The sequence below is a fragment of the Procambarus clarkii genome, chromosome 33 (assembly GCF_040958095.1).
Source record: "Procambarus clarkii isolate CNS0578487 chromosome 33, FALCON_Pclarkii_2.0, whole genome shotgun sequence".
NCBI lineage: Eukaryota > Metazoa > Arthropoda > Malacostraca > Decapoda > Cambaridae > Procambarus > Procambarus clarkii.
Window position 1 is genome coordinate 25,462,271 of NC_091182.1, and position 26,891 is coordinate 25,489,161.

General features: G+C 44.2%; 1 protein-coding gene across 1 annotated transcript in view; it reads left to right on the forward strand.

Moving 5' to 3' along the window:
* The window catches only part of LOC123765287 (uncharacterized), a 93,830-nt gene extending 68,886 nt beyond the window's left edge, over positions 1–24,944 (forward strand). The window contains exons 5-8 of the mRNA XM_069335367.1: positions 4,394–4,754; positions 7,330–7,517; positions 9,195–9,358; positions 23,165–24,944. Coding sequence (XP_069191468.1) covers positions 4,394–4,754; positions 7,330–7,517; positions 9,195–9,358; positions 23,165–23,417 — 966 coding nt within the window. The 3' untranslated portion in view covers positions 23,418–24,944. The remainder of the gene's footprint in view (positions 1–4,393; positions 4,755–7,329; positions 7,518–9,194; positions 9,359–23,164) is intronic.
* Positions 24,945–26,891: the final 1,947 nt, after the last annotated feature.

Sequence of the window (26,891 nt, forward strand, 5' to 3'; positions counted from 1 at the left end):
ACGCTGCTGTCGTTATCCTATTTATATGTGCCTCAGGAGATAGATTAGGTGTTACGTCCACGACCAGGTCTCTTTCTCGCGTCGTGACAGGTAGGCTGTTCCCCTCCGTGGTGTACCGTCCCTTTGGTATCCTATCACCTGATCCCATTTCCATAACTTTACATTTGCTTGTGTTGAACTCAGTAGCCATTCCTCTGACCATCTCTGCAACCTGTTTAAGTCCTCTTGGAGGATCCTACAATCCTCATCTGTCACAACTCTTCTCATCAACTTTGCGTCATCCGCGAACATCGATATGTAGGACTCTACGCCTGTAAACATGTCGTTAACATATATTAGAAATAGAATTGGTCCCCAGCACCGATCCTTGAAGTACTCCACTCGTTACTGTTCGCCATTTCCGACTTCTCGCCCCTTACCGTAACTCTCTGGCTCCTTTCTGTTAGGTAGCTCCTTATCCATGCTATCTTGAGGTTATCTTGAGATGATTTCGGGGCTTTTTTAGTGTCCCCGCGGCCCGGTCCTAGACCAGGCCTCCACCCCCAGGAAGCAGCCCGTGACAGCTGACTAACTCCCAGGTACCTATTTACTGCTAGGTAACAGGGGCATTCAGGGTGAAAGAAACTTTGCCCATTTGTTTCTGCCTCGTGCGGGAATCGAACCCGCGCCACAGAATTACGAGTCCTGCGCGCTATCCACCAGGCTACGAGGCCACTGTTGGATCGAGGGCCTTTCCTCCCACCCCCGCCTGCCTCTCGAGTTTGAACAGCAGTCTCATGTGTGGTACTGTATCAAAAGCTTTTTGGTAGTCCAGAAATATGCAGTCTGCCCATCCTTCTCTGTCCTGTCTTATTCTCGTTATTTTATCATAGAATTTAAAAAAGTTTGTTAGGCGAGATTTCCCTTTCAGAACCCATGTTGATGTTTGTTTACAAACCTAACGTTCTCCAGGCGTGCAACCAGTCTTAGTCTAATTATTCTTTCAAGTATCTTACAGGGAATGCTTGTCAGTGATACAGGTCTGTAGTTGAGTGCCTCCTTCCTATCGCCTTTCTTGAAAATCGGTACAACATTTGCCCTCTTCCAGCAACTGGGCAATAATCCCGATATAAGTGATTCATTAAAGATCCTTGCCAGAGGCACACTGAGGGCCTGCGCTGCCTCTTTTAGTATCCACGGTGATACTTTGTCTGTTCCAACCGCTTTACTTGCATCCAGTGTTGTCAATTGTTTCATTACCTCCTCTGCTGTCACCTCTATATCTGATAGTCTTTCATCTAGGGTAATCTCTTCTAACAATGGGAGCTGCTCAGGCTCGATTGTGAACACTCCATGGAAACTGGCATTCAGTGCCTCGCAGATTTCCTTGTCATGTTCTGTGTATGTCCCCTCTGTTTTCTTTATTCTTTTCAGTTGGTCGTTTACCAACATTTTTCTTCTTATATGGCTGTGTAGCAGTTTAGGTTGCTTTTTCGCTTTGATCGCAATATCGTTCTCATAATTTCTTTCCGATGCTCTCCTTATGTTAATGTAATCGTTCCTAGCTCTGTTGCATCTGATCCTGTTGTCCTCTGTCCTTTGTCTTCTGTACTTCCTCCACTCCCGCCTGCTGGCCAGTTTTGCTTCCTGACACTGTCTATTAAGCCATGGGTTATTATATTCCCTCTTACTTTTTTTCCTTTATTGTTGGTATAAATCTCTCTTCGGCCTCCTGGCATTTCCGTATCACTAGGCCCATCATATCTTGGACTGTTTTTCCTCTAATTTCTTCCTCCCACTGCACTTCTCGCAGATAGTCCCTTATCCTCTTATAGTCCCCTTTCCTGTAGTCAACTCTCCTTTCCCAGACCCCTTGTGTGTGTGTGTGTGTGTGTGTGTGTACTCACCTAGTTGTGCTCACCTAGTTGTGTTTGCGGGGGTTGAGCTCTGGCTCTTTGGTCCCGCCTCTCAACCGTCAATCAACAGGTGTACAGATTCCTGAGCCTATCGGGCTCTGTCATATCTACATTTGAAACTGTGTATGGAGTCAGCCTCCACCACATCACCCCCTAATGCATTCCATTTGTCAACCACTCTGACACTAAAAACGTTCTTTCAAATATCTCTGTGGCTCATTTGGGCACTCAGTTTCCACCTGTGTCCCCTTGACCTGTGTGTGTGTGTGTGTGTGTGTGTGTGTGTGTGTGTGTGTGTGTGTGTGTGTGTGTGTGTGTGTGTGTGTGTGTTTACTCACCTGGTTGTGCTTGCGGAGGTTGAGCTTTGGCTCTTTGGCTCCGCTTCTCAACCGTCAATCAACAGGTGTACAGATTCCTGAGTCTACTGGGCTCTATCATATCTACATTTGAAACTGTGTATGGAGTCAGTCTCCACCACATCACTGCCTAATGCATTTCATTTGTTAACTACTCTGACACTGAAAAAGTTCTTTCTAACGTCACTGTGGCTCATTTGTGTACTCAGTCTCCACCTGTGTCCCCTTGTTCGCGTCCCACCCGTGTTAAACAGATTATCCTTATCTACCCCTGACAATTCCTCTGAGAATTTTGTAGGTCTTGTCTTGAATTTTTTGATCATGTCTCCCCTTACTCTTCTATCTTCCACTGTCGTGAGGTGCTTTTCCCGCAGCCTTTCCTCGTAACTCATGCCTCTTAGTTCTGGGACTAGCCTATAGTGGCATACCTTTGAAGTTTTTCCAGCTTCGTCTTTTGCTTGACAAGGTACGGGCTTCATACTGGAGCCGCATACTCCAGGATTGGTTTTACATATGCAGTGTACGGGTTCTGAGTATTCCTTGCACAGGTTCCTGAAGGCTGTTCTGATGTTAGCCAGCCTCGCATATGCCGCAGACGTAATTCTTTTTGTGTGGGCTTCAGGAGACAGGTTTGGTGTGATATCAACTCCTAGATCTTTCTCTCTGTCCGTTTCATGAAGTACTTCATCTCCTATTCTGTATCTTGTGTCGGGCCTCCAGTTTCCACCGCCAAGTTTCATTACCCTCATTCACGCACACACAGTGTGTGTGTGTGTGTGTGTGTGTGTGTGTGTGTGTGTGTGTGTGTGTGTGTGTGTGTGTGTGTGTGTGTGTGCTTGTTTCTCTGTTTCACTGTTTCTCCTTGTCTAGAGAAAAAGATCTGGGAATGGACACAAAACCTAACTCCAGAGGTTCATATAAATAGAATAATGTTAGCTGCATACTCTACTCTGGCAAGGGTCAGAATATCCTTCTGAAACTTGAATAAGGAGGCTTTTAGATCACTGTATACCGCCTATGTGAGGCCAGTCGTAGAGCATGGCACATCGTGGAGCCCCATCACAAAAAAATCATATATGGAAGCTCGAAAAGGTGCAGACTTTTCAACGAGACTCGTCTCAGAGCTGCGAAGGATGAGGTACGAAGACAATCTGAAAGAACTAAACTTGACGACGTTAGAAATGAGGATGGAGATGAGAGATATGATTCAGACGCATAAAATACTTAAAAGGGTTTGACAAGGTAGATACAGAGGAAATCTTTACAATGAATAACAACAGAACAAGGGGGGCACGTATGGAAGTTCGAGACTCAGATGTGTCATAGAGATGTTAGAAAGTTTTATTTTAGCGTAAAGGTAGTGAGTAAATGGACTGAACTAAAGGAGCAGGTTGCAGAGACAAACTCCATTCACATCTTTAAAAGGAGATTTGATAAGGAAATAGGCCAGGAGTCATTGCAATAGTCGACCAAGGGGCAAGAAAATCGGGGTCCAAAACTTTGAGCTCGGTCCTGCAGGTACAAATAGGTGAGTACACACATTGCATCGCATGCTCTTGACTTCCATATGTACATTCACTCCTACACACCTGTCCTCCCACACTCACAATCCTCCTGAACACACCTGTCCTCCCACACTCACAATCCTCCTGAACACACCTGTCCTCCCACACACACAATCCACCTGAACACACCTGTCCTCCCACACTCACAATCCACCTGAACACACCTGTCCTCCCACACTCACAATCCACCTGAACACACCTGTCCTCCCACACTCACAATCCACCTGAACACACCTGTCCTCCCACACTCACAATCCACCTGAACACACCTGTCCTCCCACACTCACAATCCACCTGAACACACCTGTCCTCCCACACTCACAATCCACCTGAACACACCTGTCCTCCCACACTCACAATCCACCTGAACACACCTGTCCTCCCACACTCACAATCCACCTGAACACACCTGTCCTCCCACACTCACAATCCACCTGAACACACCTGTCCTCCCACACTCACAATCCACCTGAACACACCTGTCCTCCACACTCACAATCTACCTGAACACACCTGTCCTCCCACACTCACAATCCACCTGAACACACCTGTCCTCCCACACTCACAATCCACCTGAACACACCTGTCCTCCCACACGAAAACGTCAACAAACTTCTTGTCAACAAAGACCAACACCCCACAAACCATCACCAAAGCCATTCCACAGGATATAAACCTAAGCTTAGAAAGGCATCAGCTGAAACAGGTTGATGTATCAAGACGCCTTCGTGCCCGCCTCCAGACCTCTGACCACCTCCTTCTTCCCCCCTCACCCCCTCAGTGCCAAGACACGGACGCCACGGAGATCGACCTCATCCTGGTCGTGACGACGCTCTCCACCATCACCATCACCTCCGGAGCGGCGGTCTTCTCCCGCTACGAGCGCTGGTCCTACTTCGACTCTGTCTACTACTGCGTCATCACCCTCACTACCATAGGTGCGTTGTCCCTGCTCCTCCTGCTGTGGTAGGTGTTGTAGTTGTAGACCCTGTAGTCCCTGCTGGAGCAGACACTGTAGTAGACACTGTAGTCCCTGCTGGAGTAGACACTGTAGTAGACACTGTAGTCCCTGCTGTAGTAGACGCTGTAGTCCCTGCTGGAGTAGACACTGTAGTAGACACTGTAGTCCCTGCTGTAGTAGACGCTGTAGTCCCTGCTGGAGTAGACACTGTAGTAGACACTGTAGTCCCTGCTGTAGTAGACGCTGTAGTCCCTGCTGGAGTAGACACTGTAGTCCCTGCTGTAGTAGACACTGTAGTCCCTGCTGGAGTAGACTCTGTAGTCCCACCTGTAGTAGAGACTGTAGTCCCTGCTGGAGTAGACACTGTAGTCCCTGTTGGAGTAGACACTGTAGTCCCTGCTGGAGTAGACACTGTAGTCCCTGCTGGAGTAGACTCTGTAGTCCCTACTGTAGTAGAGACTGTAGTCCCTGCTGCAGTAGACACAGTAGTCCCTGCTGGAGTAGACCCTGTAGTCCCTACTGTAGTAGACACTGTAGTCCCTGCTGGGGTAGACACTGTAGCCCCTGCTGGAGTAGACACTGTAGTCCCTACTGTAGTAGACACTGTAGCCCCTGCTGGAGTAGACACTGTAGCCCCTGCTGGAGTAGACACTGTAGTCCCTGCTGGAGTAGACACTGTAGTCCCTGCTGGAGTAGACACTGTAGTCCCTGCTGGATTAGACACTGTAGTCCCTGCTGGAGTAGACACTGTAGTCCCTGCTGGAATAGACCCTGTAGTCCCTGCTGGAGTAGACACTGTAGTCCCTGCTGGAGTAGACACTGTAGTCCCTGCTGGAGTAGACACTGTAGTCCCTGCTGGAGTAGACACTGTAGTCCCTGCTGGAGTAGACACTGTAGTCCCTGCTGGAGTAGACACTGTAGTCCCTGCTGGAGTAGACACTGTAGTCCCTGCTGTAGTAGACACTGTAGTCCCTGCTGGAGTAGACACTGTAGTCCATGCTGGAGTAGACACTGTAGTCCCTGCTGTAGTAGACACTGTAGTCCCTGCTGGAGTAGACACTGTAGTCCCTGCTGGAGTAGACACTGTAGTCCCTGCTGGAGTAGACACTGTAGTCCCTGCTGGAGTAGACACTGTAGTCCCTGCTGGAGTAGACACTGTAGTCCCTGCTGGAGTAGACACTGTAGTCCCTGCTGGAGTAGACACTGTAGTCCCTGCTGTAGTAGACACTGTAGTCCCTGCTGGAGAAGACACTGTAGTCCCTGCTGGAGTAGACACTCTAGTCCCTGCTGGAGTAGACACTGTAGTCCCTGCTGGAGTAGACACTGTAGTCCCTACTGTAGTAGACACTGTAGTCCATGCTGTAGTAGACACTGTAGTCCCTACTGGAGTAGACACTGGAGTAGACACTGTAATCCCTTCTGTAGTAGACACTGTAGTCCCTACTGGAGTGGACACTGGAGTAGACACTGTAATCCCTTCTGTAGTAGACACTGTAGTCCCTACTGTAGTAGACACTGTAGTCCCTACTGGAGTAGACACTGTAGTCCCTACTGTAGTAGACACTGTAGCCCCTACTGTAGTAGACACTGTAGTCCCTGCTGTAGTAGACACTGTAGTCCCTGCTGTAGTAGACACTGTAGTCCCTGCTGTAGTAGACACTGTAGTCCCTGCTGTAGTAGACACCGTAGTCCCTGCTGTAGTAGACGCTGTAGTCCCTGCTGGAGTAGACACTGTAGTCCCTGCTGTAGTAGACACTGTAGTCCCTGCTGGAGTAGACACTGTAGCCCCTACTGTAGTAGACACTGTAGTCCCTGCTGTAGTAGACACTGTAGCCCCTACTGTAGTAGACACTGTAGTCCCTGCTGTAGTAGACACTGTAGTCCCTGCTGTAGTAGACACTGTAGTCCCTGCTGTAGTAGACGCTGTAGTCCCTGCTGGAGTAGACACTGTAGTCCCTGCTGTAGTAGACACTGTAGTCCCTGCTGGAGTAGACACTGTAGCCTCTACTGGAGTAGACACTAGTCCCTGCTGGAGTAGACACTGTAGTCCCTGCTGGAGTAGACACTAGTCCCTGCTGTAGTAGACACTGTAGTCCCTACTGGAGTAGACACTGTAGCCTCTACTGGAGTAGACACTATTCCCTGCTGGAGTAGACACTAGTCCCTACTGCAGTAGACACTGTAGTCCCTGCTGGAGTAGACACTGTAGTCCCTGCTGGAGTAGACACTGTAGTCCCTGCTGGAGTAGACACTGTAGTCCCTGCTGGAGTAGACACTGTAGTCCCTGCTGTAGTAGACACTGGAGTAGACGCTGTAGTCCCTACTGGAGCAGACACTGTAGCCTCTACTGGAGTAGACACTAGTCCCTACTGGAGTAGACACTAGTCCCTACTGGAGCAGACACTGGTCCCTACTGCAGTAGACACTGTAGTCCCAACGGTAGTCCCATTCATGCCCTCGCCATACACCCCCTCACCATACACCCCCACCCCACGCTACCCCCCCCCTCCCCCACCCCGCCGCCCCGAACTCACCCCCAGGTGTGCCCGCAGGGTTCGGGGACATGGTGGCCCTGCAGAAGGATCACGCCCTGGACCAGAAGCCCGAGTACGTGGCCTTCGCCCTCATCTTCATCCTCTTCGGCATGGCCATCGTCGCCGCCTCCCTCAACCTCTTCGTCCTGCGCTTCGTCACCATGAACACTGAGGACGAGCGGAGAGACGAGGCTGAGGCTCTCCAGGTGGGTGTGAGGGAGAGTGAGGGGGAGTGAGGGAGAATGAGGGGAGTGTGAGGGAGGAGAGACTAGCCGAGGCTCTCCAGGTAGGTGTGTGGGAGAGTGAGGGAGTGTGAGGGAGTATGAGGGGAGTGTGAGGGAAGAGAGACTAGCCGAGGCTCTCCAGGTAGGTGTGAGGGAGAATGAGGGAGTATGAGGGAGTATGAGGGGAGTGTGAGGGAAGAGAGACTAGCCAAGGCTCTCCAGGTAGGTGTGAGGGAGAGTGAGGGAGGAGAGACTAGCCGAGGCTCTCCAGGTAGGTGTGAGAGAGAGTGAGGGAGAGTGAGGGGGGGTTGGGGGAGACGTAACTCTATACGCTGGTGTAAGACAAAGTACAGTAGAGTGGAATGTGGAAAGGAGAATGAGGAACAGTGAGAGAATATGAGGGAGAGGGAGGGAAGAATACTGTATTAACAAGCCTTACTGTATTAACAAGCCTTACTGTATTAACAAGCCTTACTGTATTAACAAGCCTTACTGTATTAACAAGCCTTACTGTATTAACAAGCCTTACTGTATTAACAAGCCTTACTGTATTAACAAGCCTTACTGTATTAACAAGCCTTACTGTATTAACAAGCCTTACTGTATTAACAAGCCTTACTGTATTAACAAGCCTTACTGTATTAACAAGCCTTACTGTATTAACAAGCCTTACTGTATTAACAAGCCTTACGGTATTAACAAGCCTTACTGTATGATAGCCAGTGTGAACACATTATCCATGATAATACCAGCACCAGTTGGCAAAGATGTTTGACCCATGACCTCCTGAATCAGGATTCATGACCTCCTGAATCAGGATTCATGACCTCCTGAATCAGGATTCATGACCTCCTGAATCAGGATTCATGACCTCCTGAATCAGGATTCATGACCTCCTGAATCAGGATTCATGACCTCCTGAATCAGGATTCATGACCTCCTGAATCAGGATTCATGACCTCCTGAATCAGGATTCATGACCTGGTCTCTGTGATTGACCTGCATATATAACATTTAGATAATGTGTAGCTGCCTTTGACCTCGAAACCTTATTAATGATGATCAAGAATGTGAACCACTAAGACCTTGATTCTGCCTGAGACAGGCCTATAACAGTCCCTTGACCCCCACGAACCTTGACCAGCAACCCAAAACGAACCCACGACCCACACGAACCTTGACCAGTAACCCAAAACGAACCCATGACCCACACGAACCTTGACCAGTAACCCAAAACGAACCCAGGACCCACACGAACCTTGACCAGTAACCCAAAACGAACCCACGACCCACACGAACCTTGACCAGTAACCCAAAACGAACGCACGACCCACACGAACCTTGACCAGTAACCCAAAACGAACCCACGACCCACACGAACCTTGACCAGTAACCCAAAACGAACCCACGACCCACACGAACCTTGACCAGCAACCCAAAACGAACCCACGACCCACACGAACGTTGACCAGTAACCCAAAACGAACCCACGACCCACACGAACCTTGACCAGTAACCCAAAACGAACCCACGAACCTTGACCAGTAACCCAAAACGAACCCACGACCCACACGAACCTTGACCAAGCCCCCGAAGGCAACCCACGACACGTATACAACCCTTGACCTCCCACGACTGATGGCCTTGACCTGGTTGCAGGCGGCGGCGGGCGCGGTGCGGCTTGAGGGCGACGTGATAACTGCCAACGGGTCCATCCTCTCAGGTCAATGTCCGCAGGAGGGCGCCTCCTTCACCGACCTCACTTCCGTCTGCTCCTGCACCTGTGCCTCCTGCCACGCCTTCCCCTTCAGACCCTCCTACAGGTGAGTGGTGTGTGTGTGTGTGTGTGTGTGTGTGTGTGTGTGTGTGTGTGTGTGTGTGTGTGTGTGTGTGTGTGTGTGTGTGTGTGTGTGTGTGTGTGTGTGTGTACTCACCTAGTTGTACTCACCTAGTTGTACTCACCTAGTTGTGCTGGCTCTTTGGTCCCGCCTCTCAACTGTCAATCAACAGGTGTACAGGTTCCTGAGCCTATTGGGCTCTATCATATCTACACTTGAAACTGTGTATGGAGTCAGCCTCCACAACATCACTCCCTAATGCATTCCATTTGTTAACCACTCTGACACTAAAAAAGTTCTTTCTAATATCTCTGTGGCTCATTTGGGCACTCAGTTTCCACCTGTGTCCCCTAGTGCGACTTTAATCTGCCCAGTCTAAGATGGAGAATAGCAAACAATAGTATTATACCAGGAAATCTATCTGGAAATAACCAACCACAGATTAGAGAACTACTTCTATTCTGTGGCAAATTTTCACTCAACCAGCAGACAACAGAACCAACTAGGAACGAAAATATTGTAGCTCTGGTCTTTAAGAACAATGAAGACATAATCAGGGACATTACGATCTCACATACCACATACTTAGATCTGAAATGTTGATCGCTCAGATCACTCATTCAAGTGCAGACTAACATCAATACTTGTAAAAGGCCTAAAACAATCATCAAGAGAGAAGGGTTATTCAATAAAGTCGATTTTAATAATAAAAGGATAGACGGGGAAAAAATAAAGAGGGAACTTACAAACATTCAATAGGAAACTGTTGTAAGTAATAAAAATTCCATACTAGGATTAGAACAACTAACTTCTGAAGCATATAAAGTCTGTCTGAAGCATGTTCCTTTCCTGAAAGCCAAAAAGAGAACTAATGTAGAAAGAGAACGCAGATTACAGAATAACGAAAATAGATACAAAACAATGGCATAAGGAAAAGGTAACGAAAATGCATAAGCAGACTTGACTATCCCTACAAAGAAGGAATAATTTAAACAGAGAGATTGAAGAAAACGAGCAGAGGCTGAAGCAATCATATTGGATTGAAGAAATGCAATTAGAATAGAAAGTCATACAAGAGATTAAGAAAATCCCAAAATATTTCTTCACATACGCAAAATAAAAAGCAAAAACCACGGCCAGTAGTGGATCTATTCTTAGAAGTGAAGGTTCATACACAGAGGATGACAAATAAATTAGTGAAGTCCTAAAAATAGAAGTATGAGGACATGTTTAGCACCCCAATAAATAACATGGAAAGTGGAAAATCCAGACAGCTTCTTTATGTGTGATATCCAAACCCCTGAAAATATAACTGATATCAACACAAACGCTGCAGATTTTGAAAGATTAATTGACAACATACTCATGCATTCAGCACCGGGTCCAGACTCAAGGAATTCAATATTTATAAAGAAATGCAAAGTGCCAGTAGCACAGGCACTTAGTATAATGTTGTGGAAGAGCTTAGATGCGAGAGAGATACCAGATGCGCTTAAATCAGCAGATATAAAGCTCCACTACACAAGGGAGGGAGCAAAGCATTGACAAAGAATTATAAACCAGTAGCACTAACGTCCCACATAAAAGTATTTGAGTGATCAGGAGTCAGGTCACCAGTTTCATGGAGACCAATGACCTCCACTACCCAGGCCAACATGGATTTTGAGAGGGAAGATCATGCCTCTCACAGCTACTTGACCATTACCACAAAATCACTGAGGAATTAGAAGAAAAATAATGTAGGTGTGGTATACATGGATTTCGAAAAGGCATTCTAGAAATATGAGCATGGAGTGATAACACACAAAATGAGGTCAGTGGGAATAACAGGTAAAGTAGGAGGGTGGATATACAACTTTCTATCGAACAGAACACAAGGAGTAACAGTCAACCAAATAAAATCGGAGTCCAAGCGCAGTTAAAAGCTGTGTCTCAGGGTACAATCATTGCACCACAGCTTTTCCTTATTCTCATATCAGATATAGACAAAAATAGAAATCACAGCTTCATATCATCTTTTGCAGATGACAAAAGTTAGCATGAAAATTACTTATGTTGAAGACATTGATAAACTACAAGCAGATATTAATAGAGTTTTCGACTGGGCAGCAGAAAATAACAATGTTTAACAGTGATCAATTCCAGGTACTCAGATACAATAAAAATTAGGACCTTAAACAAAAATACATGAGTACAAAACGCAATTAAATCTGCCAATAAAAGGAAAGCAGCATTTAAAGGATCTGGGAATAATGAAATCTGACGACCTGACGTTTAGGGAGGATAACAAGCAATTATTGCATGAACCAGAAAATAGGATGGATTACGAGAACCTTCAATCCCAGCGATCCCTGAAATGACTGTACTATGCAAATCACTTTTATCCTTCCCGTCTTGAGTACTGCTCGACATTCGCAGTACTGTTCATGAACAGTACACACTGTTCATGTTCATACTGTTCATGAACAGTACATACTGTTCATGAACAGTACACATATACTGTTCAACAGTATATGAGTACTGTTCATATAATTTTGTCCCCTTCAGGGCAGGAGAGATTGCAGAAATAAAGGGAGTACAGAGAACATAAACGGCATACATAGACGCGATAAAGCACCTAAATTATTGGGATCGTCTTAAAGCTCTCCAAATGTACTCACTAGAAAGGAGACGAGAGAGATATCAAATAATATACACGTGGAAAATACTGGAGAGCCAGGTCCCAAATCTACACAGTAAAATAACAACATACTGGAGTTAACGATATGGAAAGAAAAGCAAAACAGAACCATTGAAGAGCAGGGGTGCCATAGGTACAATGTATTTTTTGTTATTAATATATTAGGTACATCTGCATTTGTGCAGCTACCCTAGACTATATGAAGGGGAGTACAGTGTGTCAAAAAGCTAACTAGGTGATGCTAAAAAATCCCCATCACACAGGATAGTTAGTCATACAGAGGCATGTGATAAGCAGTCTGCACTGGCAGACTCTGGGTGAACACTATAAACATTAGAGGTCTACGGTTGTTTCACAGCCTCCCAGCGAGCATACGAAATATTGCCAGAACAAAAGTGGACGTCTTCAAGAAAAAACTAGATAGTTATCTTCAAGAAGTACTGGACCAACCGGGCTGTGGTGGATATGTGGGCCTGCGGGCTGCTCTAAGCAACAGCCTGTTGGACCAAGCTCCCACAAGTCAAGCCTGGCTCCAGGCCAAGCTTGGGGGAGTAAAAGAATTCCCAGAACCACCATCCAGATACAATCCAGGAAGCTGTTCATATAATTCTGTATTCCATTTGGTAGATCATTTATGTAGACGATGGACATTACTGGTACAAGACATGAACCCTGTGGCACTCCGCTAGTTACACTCTTCCAGTCAGATAGATTGCCTCTAATTACCATACTCATTTTTCTGTCAGTAAATATTTCATCCACATCAGCAGTTTCTCTGTCACCCCTCCAGCATGTTTTAGTTTCCAAAACACCTCTTGTGTGGGACTCTGTCAAAAGACTTTTTTAGGTATAGATTGACACGTTGAACCCAACCATCTCTTTCCTGTAGAATCTCTGTCGCTCTCATAGAAACTAAGTAGATTTGTTACACAGGATTTTCCTGGTCAAAAACCATACTGCCTATCCATTATTATGTCATTACTCTCTAGGTGTTCAACGTATTTGGCTTTAACTATTTTTTAAAGTGTTTTAACTACTTCGTTTCTTAATTTTTATTTTTATATTTTATATATATATATATATATATATATATATATATATATATATATATATATATATATATATATATATATATATACAAGAGTTCGTACATTCTTGTATACTTGTATAGCACGCATAGCGTTTCGGGCCAGTCCTTAATTCTATGTTTCCCGGAATACGACCCGCCAAATCGTTTAACAACCAGGTACCCATTTTACTGTTGGGTAAACAGAGGCTACAGTTAAGGATTGATGCCCAGGTAATCCTCCCCCGGATTGGATACGAACGCAGGACAGAGTGCTTGCGAAACGCCAGGCGAGTGTCTTACCACTACACCACGGGGACTACTGATATGGATCTATAATTTAGAGGGTCTTCTCTGCTACCATTTTTGTTTATTAGAATTATGTTGGCATTTTTCCATATATCTGCTAAGATTCCAGTGCACAAGAATGTCTGAAATATCAATTAAAGTGGAATGCTCAGCTCAGTTCCACATTCTCTCAGCACCCATGGTGAAACTTCATCTAGCCCAACTGCTTTATTCCTTCCTAGCCCCATGAGTAACTTCCCACTTCGTGCTGTGTTTTCTGGAATTGGTATTGTGTCTAGTTCTTTGAAAACCTCCTTTTGCACACACACACACACACTTTGGAACCGTTCATTTAGTCTTTCACACATTTCTTTTTCACTCTCAGTGAACCTGTTCCCCTTTCTCACTCTCTGGATTTTATCCTTTACATGCAGCTTGCTTTTAATGAATTTATAGTAAAAACCTGGATCTGTTTTCCATTTGTCCGCTACCCCCTTTCTCAAAGTTCATTTTTACCTCTCTCCTCACTGCTGTGCATTGGTTTCTTGCTTGTTTGTAGTGCTGGTATGTTTGAAGGTTTGGAATCTTCCTATGTTACATCCATTTTCTTGTCTTTTCCTCTCTGGCCCTCTCACAATTTTTGTAGAGGCAATCCTGTTTTCCAGTCCTAGCATTTCCATTTTGCTATAAAGTTTTCGTGCCTTCATCGTATATTTCCCAGAATTTAGCATTTACTTCCTTGCTAGCAACAAGCCTTTCGAATTTAATTCATTAAAGAATTTGCTAAGTTCCCCATAGTGTCCTCACTTGAATCAAATTTATCTACTATTTCAATTTCCCAATTCTTTTCTAGATTATGTCGCATTGCATATTTAATTTCCAACAAGACATGGTCAATCTTTCCCATGGGAGGAAAGCATTGAATGTCAAACATCTCTTCTTCTTTCCTGGTTAAAATTAAAACCAGTACTGATGGTGCAGCCCCTTCCCTCATACTTGTGGCCTGGTTGACGTGTTAATACATGAATGTCTCCAGAATAAGGTTTACAAATCTGGCTGTCCAAATGTCCTCTGTTCTTGCCTGGTAAGGACTCCCAGTCTATTGCTTTAAAGTTGAAGTCCTCCAGTACCAACAGTCGTGATTTATCTTTATCTGCTTTTACTATAATCTCTCTCATGACCATTATGAGGCCCTCTTGTTTGTCATCCAGTTCATCCTTTGTCGATGTATTGCTTGCTGGTGGGCCGTAAGTATTTACGATTGTCAGTTTATCATCCTGATTCCAAACCTTCAATGCTAATTTATCAACTTCTCGAGGATTTTCGATTATTAACTGTCTTACCTTCAGGTATTCTTTCACCAACACAGCCACTCCTCCCCCTCTTCCTAGTTATCCTGTCATGTCTCCAAACTGAGTAGCCTCTTGGGAATACGACCTCATTTAAAGTATTTTCTTCTAGTCTCATCTCTGTTAGTGTGACAATAATCTGAATAATCTGAATAATCTGGGACGTTAGTCTGAATTATATCTTTTAGCTCCAGTATTTTTTATCTCACTCCATAAATGTTGGTATATACAAATTTTCAGGAACATGTTCCCTTTCCCTTTGTCCTTTACTTCCCCTTCCCCCTAATGATTTTGTAGGTTTATTTTATATACTATTTCACTGGCTTTCCTGTCCCTATCACCTATAAGATTTTTTTTCTTATTCATTTTTATTTCCATTTAGACATTTTGCTTCACTGAGGTATATTTTTAGCTTTTTTCTGTCTTCCTTTGAGAGGTCTCGTCTTAATGACCAAAGTTTCCCAACCTCATCATTCTGCAGTTTCCTGTCGTTCCGTCATTTGTTTCACTCCATTAAATAGCACCTTTAAAGGGCGATTCTTGTCTTTCTCATATTTGCCTACCTTCCTAAAATCAAGGACATTTTCATGTCTACTCATCTAGTTGTGCTTGCGGGGGTTGAGCTCTGGCTCTTTGGTTCCGCCTCTCAACCGTCAATCAACAGGTGTACAGGTTCCTCAGCCTACTGGGCTCTATCATATCTACACTTGAAACTGTGTATGGAGTCAGCCTCCACCACATCACTGCCTAATGCATTCCATTTGTCAACTACTCTGACACTAAAAAAGTTCTTTCAAATTATTATTTGAAAGAACTTATTTGGGCACGCATTTTCCACCTGTGTCCCCTAGTGCGTGTGCCCCTTGTGTTAAATAAATAAATAGGGTCTTTATCTACCCTATCAATTCCCTTGAGAATCTTGAATGTGGTGATCATCTCCCCCCTAACTCTTCTGTCTTCCAGCGAAGTGAGGTTTAATTCCTGTAGTCTCGCCTCGTAGCTCTTACTACGAGTAGAGTATGTGTGTGCGTGTGCGTGTGCGTGTGCGTGTGTGTGTGTGTGTGTGTGTGTGTGTGTGTGTGTGTGTGTGTGTGTGTGTCACTATGGCAATAGTGTTCGTCGTCCCTGATATCGTCACCATATGAGGTGTTGAAACTGTTGATAGTTTTAGCATTTCCTCTCGTCCACCACTCAGCCAAGAAATATTTATGGACACTTTTTAAAACCCTTTCTTTTCTTAATTAAAACTTATGACGTCTTCTTCTCAATGTTGAGGATTAAAAAATTCCTCTTAATCAATTTTCTGTTGAGAACTAGTTTTCTGTTTTTCAACACCTTCAGCCTTTTCTCACAGCTCTTGTGTTTAAAGATCAAAATTACATTTAGTTGCATGTGTGCATACTTTTTGTTTTATTTGTTTATTTATTGAGATATTAACACCATGAAACTGCTGCATATCATATTTTAGGTCTCACGTATGTTATGATTTATGTTAAAGTATTTCTCCATCCCTGAATCTAAAGACAATTTGGAAATAGACTGAGTAGTGTAGGTTGCTCTTATTGTGTTCTTTTCGTGAACCTTCAGTAACAGTTTATTACTCGAAACCACATCTGAATCTCTGTTTTGTTTTTGCCATAACAAAGGTGATAAGAAGGTAAAGAGGGCTTTGTCTTCTTTTCATGAGTTAAATGATTTTATTCAGACACCCAAGCTACACATTTGAACATGAAGCAAGTGACGACGTTTCGGTCCTTCCTGGACCACTATCAAGTGACGACGTTTCGGTACTTCCTGGACCACTATCAAGTGACGACGTTTCGGTCCGTCCTGGACCACTATCAAGTGACGACGTTTCGGTACTTCCTGGACCACTATTGTTACGAACCCGGATCCAGCGTCCGTGCCTGGAGCAGTGACAAACACGCCATCTGTGGGTCAGCTCCCGAAACCCCCGCCAAACGAACGACGACACCTAGTGAGGACAGCGTGTACTGGCCTCGAGGACCAGTTTCCAGTCTGGTTCAGCGCTCAACACCGCCGCTCCTGACCTCTGGTGAGGTGGTGCTCCGAAGACAGCGCCATCTATGGAGTGGATATGTCGGGCGTTTGTATCTGAGCCTGTGAGTGTGGTGTATTAGTGTCCCGGTTATTAATGACGTGTCTGCTTACAGAGCCGACCTGGGACCACTGTGTTGAAGGTGGAGTCAGTCTACCCGAGGCAGCCAGTCTCCATACAGTGAAGTTTGCTGCAGCTGTCGTGACGTCGTCCCCCCGGAAGAACACTGTGGTGTGTTAAGCCTGCCAGTGGAGTGGCAGTGGAAGGATTTACCCGGGACCGACGGTCGGAGACGATAATCCACTGGGGTATTGAGGACAGGAGGGTGATTGGTGATATCACACGAGACTCCTGTCTAGGGCGTACCCCTTATATCGTTCGTGGAGTGGCCGTACCAGCCTTGGTGGCTCAGTACCTGCCAGCAGACCTGCTGGACGTGTGGTTGACGGCCTCCACGACGGTGCCCCCAGTGGACCTGTGTTGTGGCTGACCTGTGGCCAGGGTAGGCTCGGCGTTCTCAGAGGACACGTCTTGAGGCCACGAAGAAAGCACCGCGGACTCAGCACCTAGCTTCAAGGATCCATAGTCTCCAGCAGAAGACTACAGTGTTGATCCCCTTTGTAAAGTGTTAATACCCCTCCCCCTTGTGTACGTTTTACTTTTATATATTTAAAATGGTGAAGGTTATATTATATTATATTAAGTTCTTACCTTTCTTTCCCTACTCCCTTTAAGTTACTTGCGTCACGGATCGCATCCCTTGATAGCCTCTACTGGCTTGGGGCCGGATATATATCTTCCTCTAACTACATCAGAGTGAGAACCCTGTTGCGTCCCGAGAGGGCCGTAACACTATCAAGTGACGACGTTTCGGTACTTCCTGGACCACTATCAAGTGACGACGTTTCGGTCCGTCCTGGACCACTATCAAGTGACGACGTTTCGGTCCGTCCTGGACCACTATCAAGTTACGACGTTTCGGTCCGTCCTGGACCACTATCAAGTGACGACGTTTCGGTCCGTCCTGGACCACTATCAAGTGACGACGTTTCGGTCCGTCCTGGACCACTATCAAGTAACGACGTTTCGGTCCGTCCTGGGCCACTATCAAGTGACGACGTTTCGGTCCGTCCTGGACCACTATCCAATAACGACGTTTCGGTCCGTCCTGGACCACTATCAAGTGACGACGTTTCGGTCCGTCCTGGACCACTATCAAGTGACGACGTTTCGGTCCGTCCTGGACCACTATCAAGTGACGACGTTTCGGTCCGTCCTGGACCACTATCAAGTGACGACGTTTCGGTCCGTCCTGGACCACTATCAAGTGACGACGTTTCGGTCCGTCCTGGACCACTATCAAGTGACGACGTTTCGGTCCGTCCTGGACCACTATCAAGTGACGACGTTTCGGTCCGTCCTGGACCACTATCCAGCCGTAATGTTTAATGGAAGAGGGCGGAGTGAGACGTCGTCACTCCGTCCATATTGAGATGTATGGGTTGTGTTGCTCCGCGTTCTTGTGACTGAACTCTTAATATAAGAGTTCAGTCACTCACTAAATAAGAGTTCCCGTGCTCGTCGTCGCCCCCATTATGTGACCATTATCCACGCTGGGTTCCATTAACCGTGTGTTGCTCTATGTGCTTATGTTGTGCACCTTATGTTGTGTGGGAGCCGGTCGGCCGAGCGGACAGCACGCTGGACTTGTGATCCTGTGGTCCTGGGTTCGATCCCAGGCGCCGGCGAGAAACAATGGGCAGAGTTTCTTTCACCCTATGCCCCTGTTACCTAGCAGTAAAATAGGTACCTGGGTGTTAGTCAGCTGTCACGGGCTGCTTCCTGGGGGTGGAGGCCTGGTCGAGGACCGGGCCGCGGGGACACTAAAAAGCCCCGAAATCATCTCAAGATACCCTCAAGATATCTCAAGATAACCTTGTTTTCAAGGACCTATAGCCGTCAATCTGGGTCTTCCCGGAACATGATCCAGAAATATATTCATATAGCTTGGTATTCCTTCAGGAGAAAAACATATTCATATTTACAATGAGTAAATAATATAGGATCATAATATAGTTGTAATATAGGATCATGTAGGAGTCCATTACCGACCGTCCATCCATAGGCTTACTATCCTACCATCCGTGTCAGGCCTACTCGCTTATTTATTTATTTATTTATTTATTTATTTTTTGAGATATATACAAGAGTTGTTACATTCTTGTACAGCCACTAGTACGCGTAGCGTTTCGGGCAGGTCCCTGGAATACGATCCCCTGCCGCGAAGAATCGTTGTTACAACCAAGTACACATTTTACTGTTGAGTTAAACAGAGGCTACAGTTAAGGATTTGCGCCCAGTAAATCCTCCCCGGCCAGGATACGAACCCATGACAAAGCGCTCGCGGAACGCCAGGCGAGTGTTATACCACTACACCACGGAGACTTAATCACTTGATTTATCACTTGAGTAATCTCGTTTGTCTGTGTCTGAGGTCTGATGGTCGCCTCTCCTGTGTCTTGCCAACTTCCAGAACGGTCTTATGTGTCAGAACTTTATCGAAGAGTTTTTTTTAATAGATCCAGATTGATTAAAGTGTGCCCAACCGTCTCCGTTCTATAGGATCTCTTGGTTCCATATATCTCGATAACATCATTATCTAATAATAAGTCTTCATAATAAGGTCTATTAATTTGCTCTCTCAATTGCCCTTAATTACATTTTTCGAAATCGAATTTCTCTAATATATTTTTTTTCAGCCAACTCTGCCTTAATGAATGGCATAATTAATTTCCAATACGACGTAATTGCTATTACCTAATGAAGGCAGGTGCATCACGCCAGAGATTTCTTCCTCTTTGTTTTCCCAGTTTTTCGAGAGCCATGAAAGATCCGCGTTCCCTCACTAAGATGAGATTCACGAATTGTCGGTCCTCACTTACTACAGTCTTTGCTCGCAAGTCTCGTGATCTATGGAGTTCTCATAAAGGTCACTCAGAACTAACAATGTAACTTCACCTTTACCCACAGAAATCACAATTGCGTGATGCATCAAATGAACAAATCAAATGAATTAAGGCAGCGTATGGGATGCTCTCAGACGCAGGTTCGAATCCTCGTCACGGCCCTTGTGGATTGGTTCATTTAACTTCACCTTTACCTGCTTTTCCTTATATATATTTTTAGGAATTTTTTAAGTCCCTCTCGATTGTCGTGTAGTTTCCCCCAATCTTATTGGTGTGTTAACTTGCTGCAGGTATTTAGAATGCCAGCAGCAGCAGCAGCAGCAGCAGCAGCAGCAGCAGCAGCAGCAGAAAAACTATATATTTCTGTGGTTTGTGGTTTGTGATGGTCAGTGCTGCTGCTGCTGCCTCTTCTGCATCTTGTGAGGTACTGAGTATTAATGCTCTTGTCTTCAAGTGTTCTTTCACTAGCACTGTGATGCCTCTGCATTCTCAGTGTTTTCTTTTATTTCTTTCTTCGTGTGTGTGTGTGTGTGTGTGTGTGTGTGTGTGTGTGTGTGTGTGTGTGTGTGTGTGTGTGTGTGTGTGTGTGTGTGTACTCACCTAGTTGTGCTTGCGGGGGTTGAGCTCTGGCTCTTTGGTCCCGCCTCTCAACCGTCAATCAACAGGTGTACAGGTTCCTGAGCCTACTGGGCTCTATCATATCTACACTTGAAGCTGTGTATGGCGCCAGCCTCCACCACATCACTTCCTAATGCATTCCATTTGTCAACCACTCTCACACTAAAAAAGTTCTTTCTAATATCTCTGTGGCTCATTTGGGCACTCAGTTTCCACCTGTGTCCCCTAGTGCGTGTGCCCCTTGTGTTAAATAGCCTATCTTTATCAACCCTGTCGATTCCCTTGAGAATCTTGAATGTGGTGATCATGTCCCCCCTAACTCTTCTGTCTTCCAACGAAGTGAGGTTCAATTCCCGTCGTCTCTCCTCGTAGCTCATACCTCTCAGCTCGGGTACTAGTCTGGTGGCAAACCTTTGAACCTTTTCCAGTTTAGTCTTATGCTTGACTAGATATGGACTCCATGCTGGAGCCGCATACTCCAGGATTGGTCTGACATATGTGGTATATAATGTTCTGAAAGATTCCTTACACAAGTTTCTAAAGGCCGTTCTTATGTTAGCCAACCTGGCATATGCTGCTGATGTTATCCTCTTGATATGAGCTTCAGGGGACAGGTCTGGCGTGATATCAACCCCCAGGTCTTTCTCTCTCTCTGACTCTTGAAGTATTTCATCTCCCAGGTGATACCTTGTATCTGGTCTCCTGCTTCCTACTCCTATCTTCATTACATTACATTTGGTTGGGTTAAACTCTAACATCCAATTGTTCGACCATTCCTGCAGCTTGTCCAGGTCTTCTTGAAGCCTCAAGCTGTCCTCCTCTGTCTTAATCCTTCTCATAATTTTGGCGTCGTCAGCAAACATTGAGAGGAATGAGTCTATACCCTCTGGGAGATCATTTACGTATATCAGAAACAGGATAGGTCCAAGCACAGAGTCCTGTGGGACTCCACTGGTGACTTCCCGCCATTCTGAGGTCTCACCCCTCACTATAACTCTCTGCTTTCTATTGCTTAGGTACTCCCTTGTCCACTGGAGCGCCCTACCAGTTACTCCTGCCTGTTTCTCTAGCTTATGCATCAACCTTTTATGGGGTACTGTGTCAAAGGCTTTCCGACAGTCCAAAAAAATGCAGTCCGCCCATCCTTCTCTTTCTTGCTTAATCTTTGTCACCTGATCATAGAATTCTATCAAGCCTGTAAGGCAAGATTTACCCTCCCTGAACCCATGTTGATGGGTTGTCACGAAGTCTCTTCTCTCCAGATGTGTTACTAGGTTTTTTCTCACAATCTTCTCCATCACCTTGCATGGTATACAAGTTAAGGACACTGGCCTGTAGTTCAGTGCCTCTTGTCTGTCACCCTTTTTAAATATTGGTACTACATTAGCAGTCTTCCATACTTCTGGTAGGTCTCCCGTTTCCAGTGACCTACTATACACTATGGAGAGTGGCAAGCTAAGAGCTCCTGCACACTCTTTCAATACCCATGGTGAGATTCCATCCGGACCCAACAGCTTTTCTCACATCCAGCTCCAATAGGTGCTTCTTGACCTCATCTCTTGTAATTTCGAACCTTGCCATGGTCACCTGGTTTGCTGCCACCTCTCCTAGCACCGTGACTTCTCCCTGTTCTATTGTAAAGACCTCCTGGAACCTTTTGTTGAGTTCTTCACACACCTCTTTGTCATTCTCTGTGTACCTGTCCTCGCCCACCCTAAGTTTCATCACCTGTTCCCTCACTGTTGTCTTCCTCCTGATGTGACTGTGTAGTAGCTTTGGTTCGGTCTTGGCTTTATTAGCTATATCATTTTCATACCTTTTCTCAGCTGCTCTTCTCACACTAACATACTCGTTCCTGGTTCTCTGGTATCTCTCTCTACTTTCTGGTGTTCTGTTATTACGGAAGTTCCTCCATGCCCTTTTGTTCAGCTCCTTTGCTTTCATACATTCCCTATTAAACCACGGATTCTTCCTTTGCTTCTCTGTTTTTTCCTGTTGGGCTGGGACAAACCTGCTTACAGCCTCCTGACATTTTTGGGTGACATAGTCCATCATGTCTTGTACGGACTTGGTTCCGAGTTCTGTGTCCCAATGTATATCCCGTGTGTGTGTGTGTGTGTGTGTGTGTGTACTCACCTAATTGTACTCACCTAATTGTGCTTGCGGGGGTTGAGCTCTGGCTCTTTGGTCCCGCCTCTCAACCGTCAATCAACTGGTGTACAGATTCCTGAGCCTATTGGGCTCTATCATATCTACATTTGAAACTGTGAATGGAGTCAGCCTCCACCACATCACTTCCTATTACGTCCTATTACACTATCACTTCCTATTACACACTAGAGGTGTGTGTGTGTGTGTGTGTGTGTGTGTGTGTGTGTGTGTTAAATATGTTTAGTCTTCATATGTTTAAAGACATTATAAATTGTATGTATATGTGTGTATACATGTGCCAGTGTATATATATATTTAAATATGTGTGTATGTCATTATGAATTATAACCTCCGTGTATAATAACTCGTCGCAAACATTACTCTAAACAGTAATCTCTAAAATAAATGTAAAATAAATATAAAATTATATATCATAAAATGACTGTTCATATCACTTTATCTTCTTGTATATTCACAAAATCCCATGTTCATCTTTTGACCCAAATTAAACCCCCAAAACCAGAATAATAAAAGTGAAAAAAAAATTCAGGGAAGAGTTTATGATAGTTACCGGTAGCATATTATTATTTAACTCCCGTTTTCTGCCTTCACAGCTTCCGCAAGCGGTCTATGAATCTGTCTTACATTCTGCCGCGACGGCAGCGCCGCCAGCAGCGCCGGGATCAGCAGCAGCAGCACCGGGAGCAGCAGCATCAGCAGCAGATGCAGCAGAGGGAGGAACAAGAGCGAGAGAGAGAGGAGATACAAGTGACCCACACGGACACTCAGGAGGAACTGTGCTCCTCGTCCTCAGAGAGCGGGGTGCTGCACACGCCCACGCATGCGCAGAAAAGAAACTCTGTTTAGTGATACGTGTAGAGAGAAGACTCATAAAGGAGAAAATATTCAGAGGAGAACACAGGAACAGAAAATGGTAACAGTGCCGAAGGATTATCAATAAGGCCTAATTAGAGGAAAGAAAAACATAGTGCATTAGAACTCGACAGAGGAACCAACCGAGGTTCCAAGAGTAATGAACAATAACGAACAGAACACGTAGGAACAGTATTCTGTTGAGAACAGTATTCTGTTGCGAGCAAGTATTCTGTTGCTTGAACAGGGACCTTTCAAGGTATCATGAGAGCATTACCGATGCCATGTCAAGTTATTGCGAGCGTTCACGCGCTCAGTACTGACAAAAATAACTCACAAACTCTAAAGACTGTATAACAGTGTCATGCTGAACGTTCCTGGACAGAAGAATGTCATTCTCCAGTGAGTGATATGGGACAAAATGCTAAAAAAAAAAAGAAAATTATTGTTGATAAATCTAGCCTTGACGCATTCTGAGATATTACCCATACTAAGCCTATACTTATTTTAAGGTATCTTATTCACTTTGTTATATATTTCTTCCTATATTTAACAGGAAGAATATAGTATTTTTCAGGTAAATATCTCACAAAACTTGGTTCAAGTAAGGTGGCATTAGGTGTGGAACACGGAAATAAAGCCGTCCCAAACTTATTTACTCCCAGCGCCTGTGTTGGTGCGCGGATCTGAACCAGCCAACGTTTATCCTAGACTCGTTGCGCTTGTGTCGGTCCGCGGATCTCAACGAGCCAGTGTTGTTTATCCTAGACTCCTAGCACTTGCGTCAGTCCGCGGATCCGAACGAGCCAGTGTTGTTTATCCTAGACTCGTTGTGCTTGCGTTGGTCCGCGGATCTGAACGAGCCAGCGTTGTTTATCCTAGACTCCTAGCGCTTGCGTCGGTCCGCGGATCTGAACGAATGCTTTCTTGGTCCAAAAATGAATTAATGATAATATTAGCCTTTCCTACCTTGTTCCCACTTTCCGGAGAGTTCCTTCCTATCTCGCTCTCATGCCTAACGTAAACGAAGATGATTTTAAAATAGATATTAGCCATATTCATGATAAATTTAGATGTACACAATAAATTCTTGGTTTGCCTCTACCCCCTTACAGAGTGCCAAAATTTAACAAAATATATTTTTAATTACTTTCTCATCAAAACTACAAAGATAAATTTGAATAACAAAATTCAGATTTTGGGGGCTTACTATTAAAGTAATATTTACAATCCGTTTTTAAATTCAAACTCATTCGAAGTGGGTTTAATATGTATTCGAGAATCGATTCAAATTTAAGGTACACAGGTTGAACTAACTCTAGCGGAGAGAGTCCGAGCCCCAAGATATATGGTTTCATAGTCTAAAGCAAATGTTAGCTATTATTCACGAACTTATGGAGGGTCCGTCGAATATATTTTGAAACTTGCCTTTCAGTTCTAAATTATAAGGCAACTCTGAAGCCATTTAAAACATTACAAGATTGTGTTTGCGTCTGAAAAAACATTATATATATATATATATATATATATATATATATATATATATATATATATATATATATATATATATATATATATATATATATATATATATATACTGCTTTATTTCCAGTAGACTTTATTTGTAATTAAAAAATCAACTAGGAATGAATTTTTGAATTAAAACGTTTAAGTTTAAATTTATTTTTCTACACTTTGTTGTTTTATTATATATATGTGAATTATTAACATTTTGATTTCGTCTGTCAATATTTGCTTTTAATCACATTTCTTCATTATTATTATTTTTTTAATAAATATCATTCGCACGTAAATTAAGTAAGTTTACATCGGAAATATGATTATTACAGCCTATCCTCCTGAAAGGATAGTGCTTAAAACAACTATTTCGTCAAAAGTACCAAAATGCAGCGTTAGACCTCCCTAAAGTATTGTACTATTACACCCCCCCCCCCCCCACACACACTTGGGCTGGACGGTAGAGCGAAGGTCTCGCTTCATGCAGATCGGTGTTCAATTCCCGACCGTCCAAGTGGTTGGGCACCATTCCTTCCCCGCGTCCCATCCCAAAATCCTTATCCTGACCCCTTCCCAGTGCTATATAGTCTTGGCGCTTTCCCCTGATAGTTCCCTCCCCCCCTCCACCATCCTAGAAAGTTTTGTCTTATGGAATTAGCCCAACATTCATTCTACAAAAATTAGAAACCGAAAATCTACCAAGTTAAACCTAACATAACTTGTCTAAGCAATCCTTTCCCTAATATACCCTACCTAATGCCTAATATAGTACATATATGCGCCTAGGATATAAGAATGGCTACATTATAGGGCCGACGCCTAGGAATGCTTCAAGTTTGTTTTTCAGCATGTTTTCCAGAATTATATACAAATAATACCTCAAAACGTAATTTTTGTGAGTGGGATCCATCATCTGTAGAAATTGGTACCTTCGACCAAATAGTTAGTGTAAGGATCATCATTTTAGGAGGAGAGGCTCATGTTACCTTTTCTAAATTATAATTCATTTCTTAAGAGAGAGAGAGAGACGAAGCAGTAGTGTAGAGCGAGAGAGACTCTGCACCCAGGAGAGACACCATCAACTGTGATACTAGCTTGCTGACCGTGTATGCAAGACTCAGAAACCTTTGATGTAAATATATACATATATACATACAAAATAAATAAATATTTATATATATATATAGTCCATTTGCACCCTTCCGAAGCCTCCTCTCTCTTCGGATAGGACGAATTTGTAAATGTAATGAAAGAAATGGGGTGTCTGTGCTATGAATCATTAACAAAACAGTGTTTTATACATTATATATATATATATATATATATATATATATATATATATATATATATATATATATATAAACACTCATACGTATTCAGAGTTAAATGGCAAGTTTTTCTCTGAATGCTCTGTGTTCCCTTCTTCGAGGCTAAGGGTCCCTACAATTGCACCAGAGGTTGTATCCCTATATATATATATATATATATATATATATATATATATATATATATATATATATATATATATATATATATATATATATAATTTATATATATATGGCTTTACTTTATTTATTTTTTTGGTTTCGTTTTGGACTTAAGGCTTATGATCCTCTGGAGGATTATGAAGACCACAACAATACCTTACAGACCAAACAGCGAGTGTACTTAAGTCCTGACTGGTTTTGGCCTTAAGTAAACTTTTAAGTGTACATTCACCAAGAAGCAGAATACCGTTCTGGGTGTGTGTATACCGCTTGGCTCCCGTGGCGCTGCTGTCTACCAGTGAGGGGTTAATCCAAGTTTACATTTTTATGCCTTGTTTGTTCTCACTTTATAATAAAATTATTATAATTATCATTATTATTATTATTGAGAAAATCCACAGGAGCCGTGGTGAGGATTCGAACCTATGCGGTGGGTGTTCCCCAGATGCAGTGGAAGCCTCGG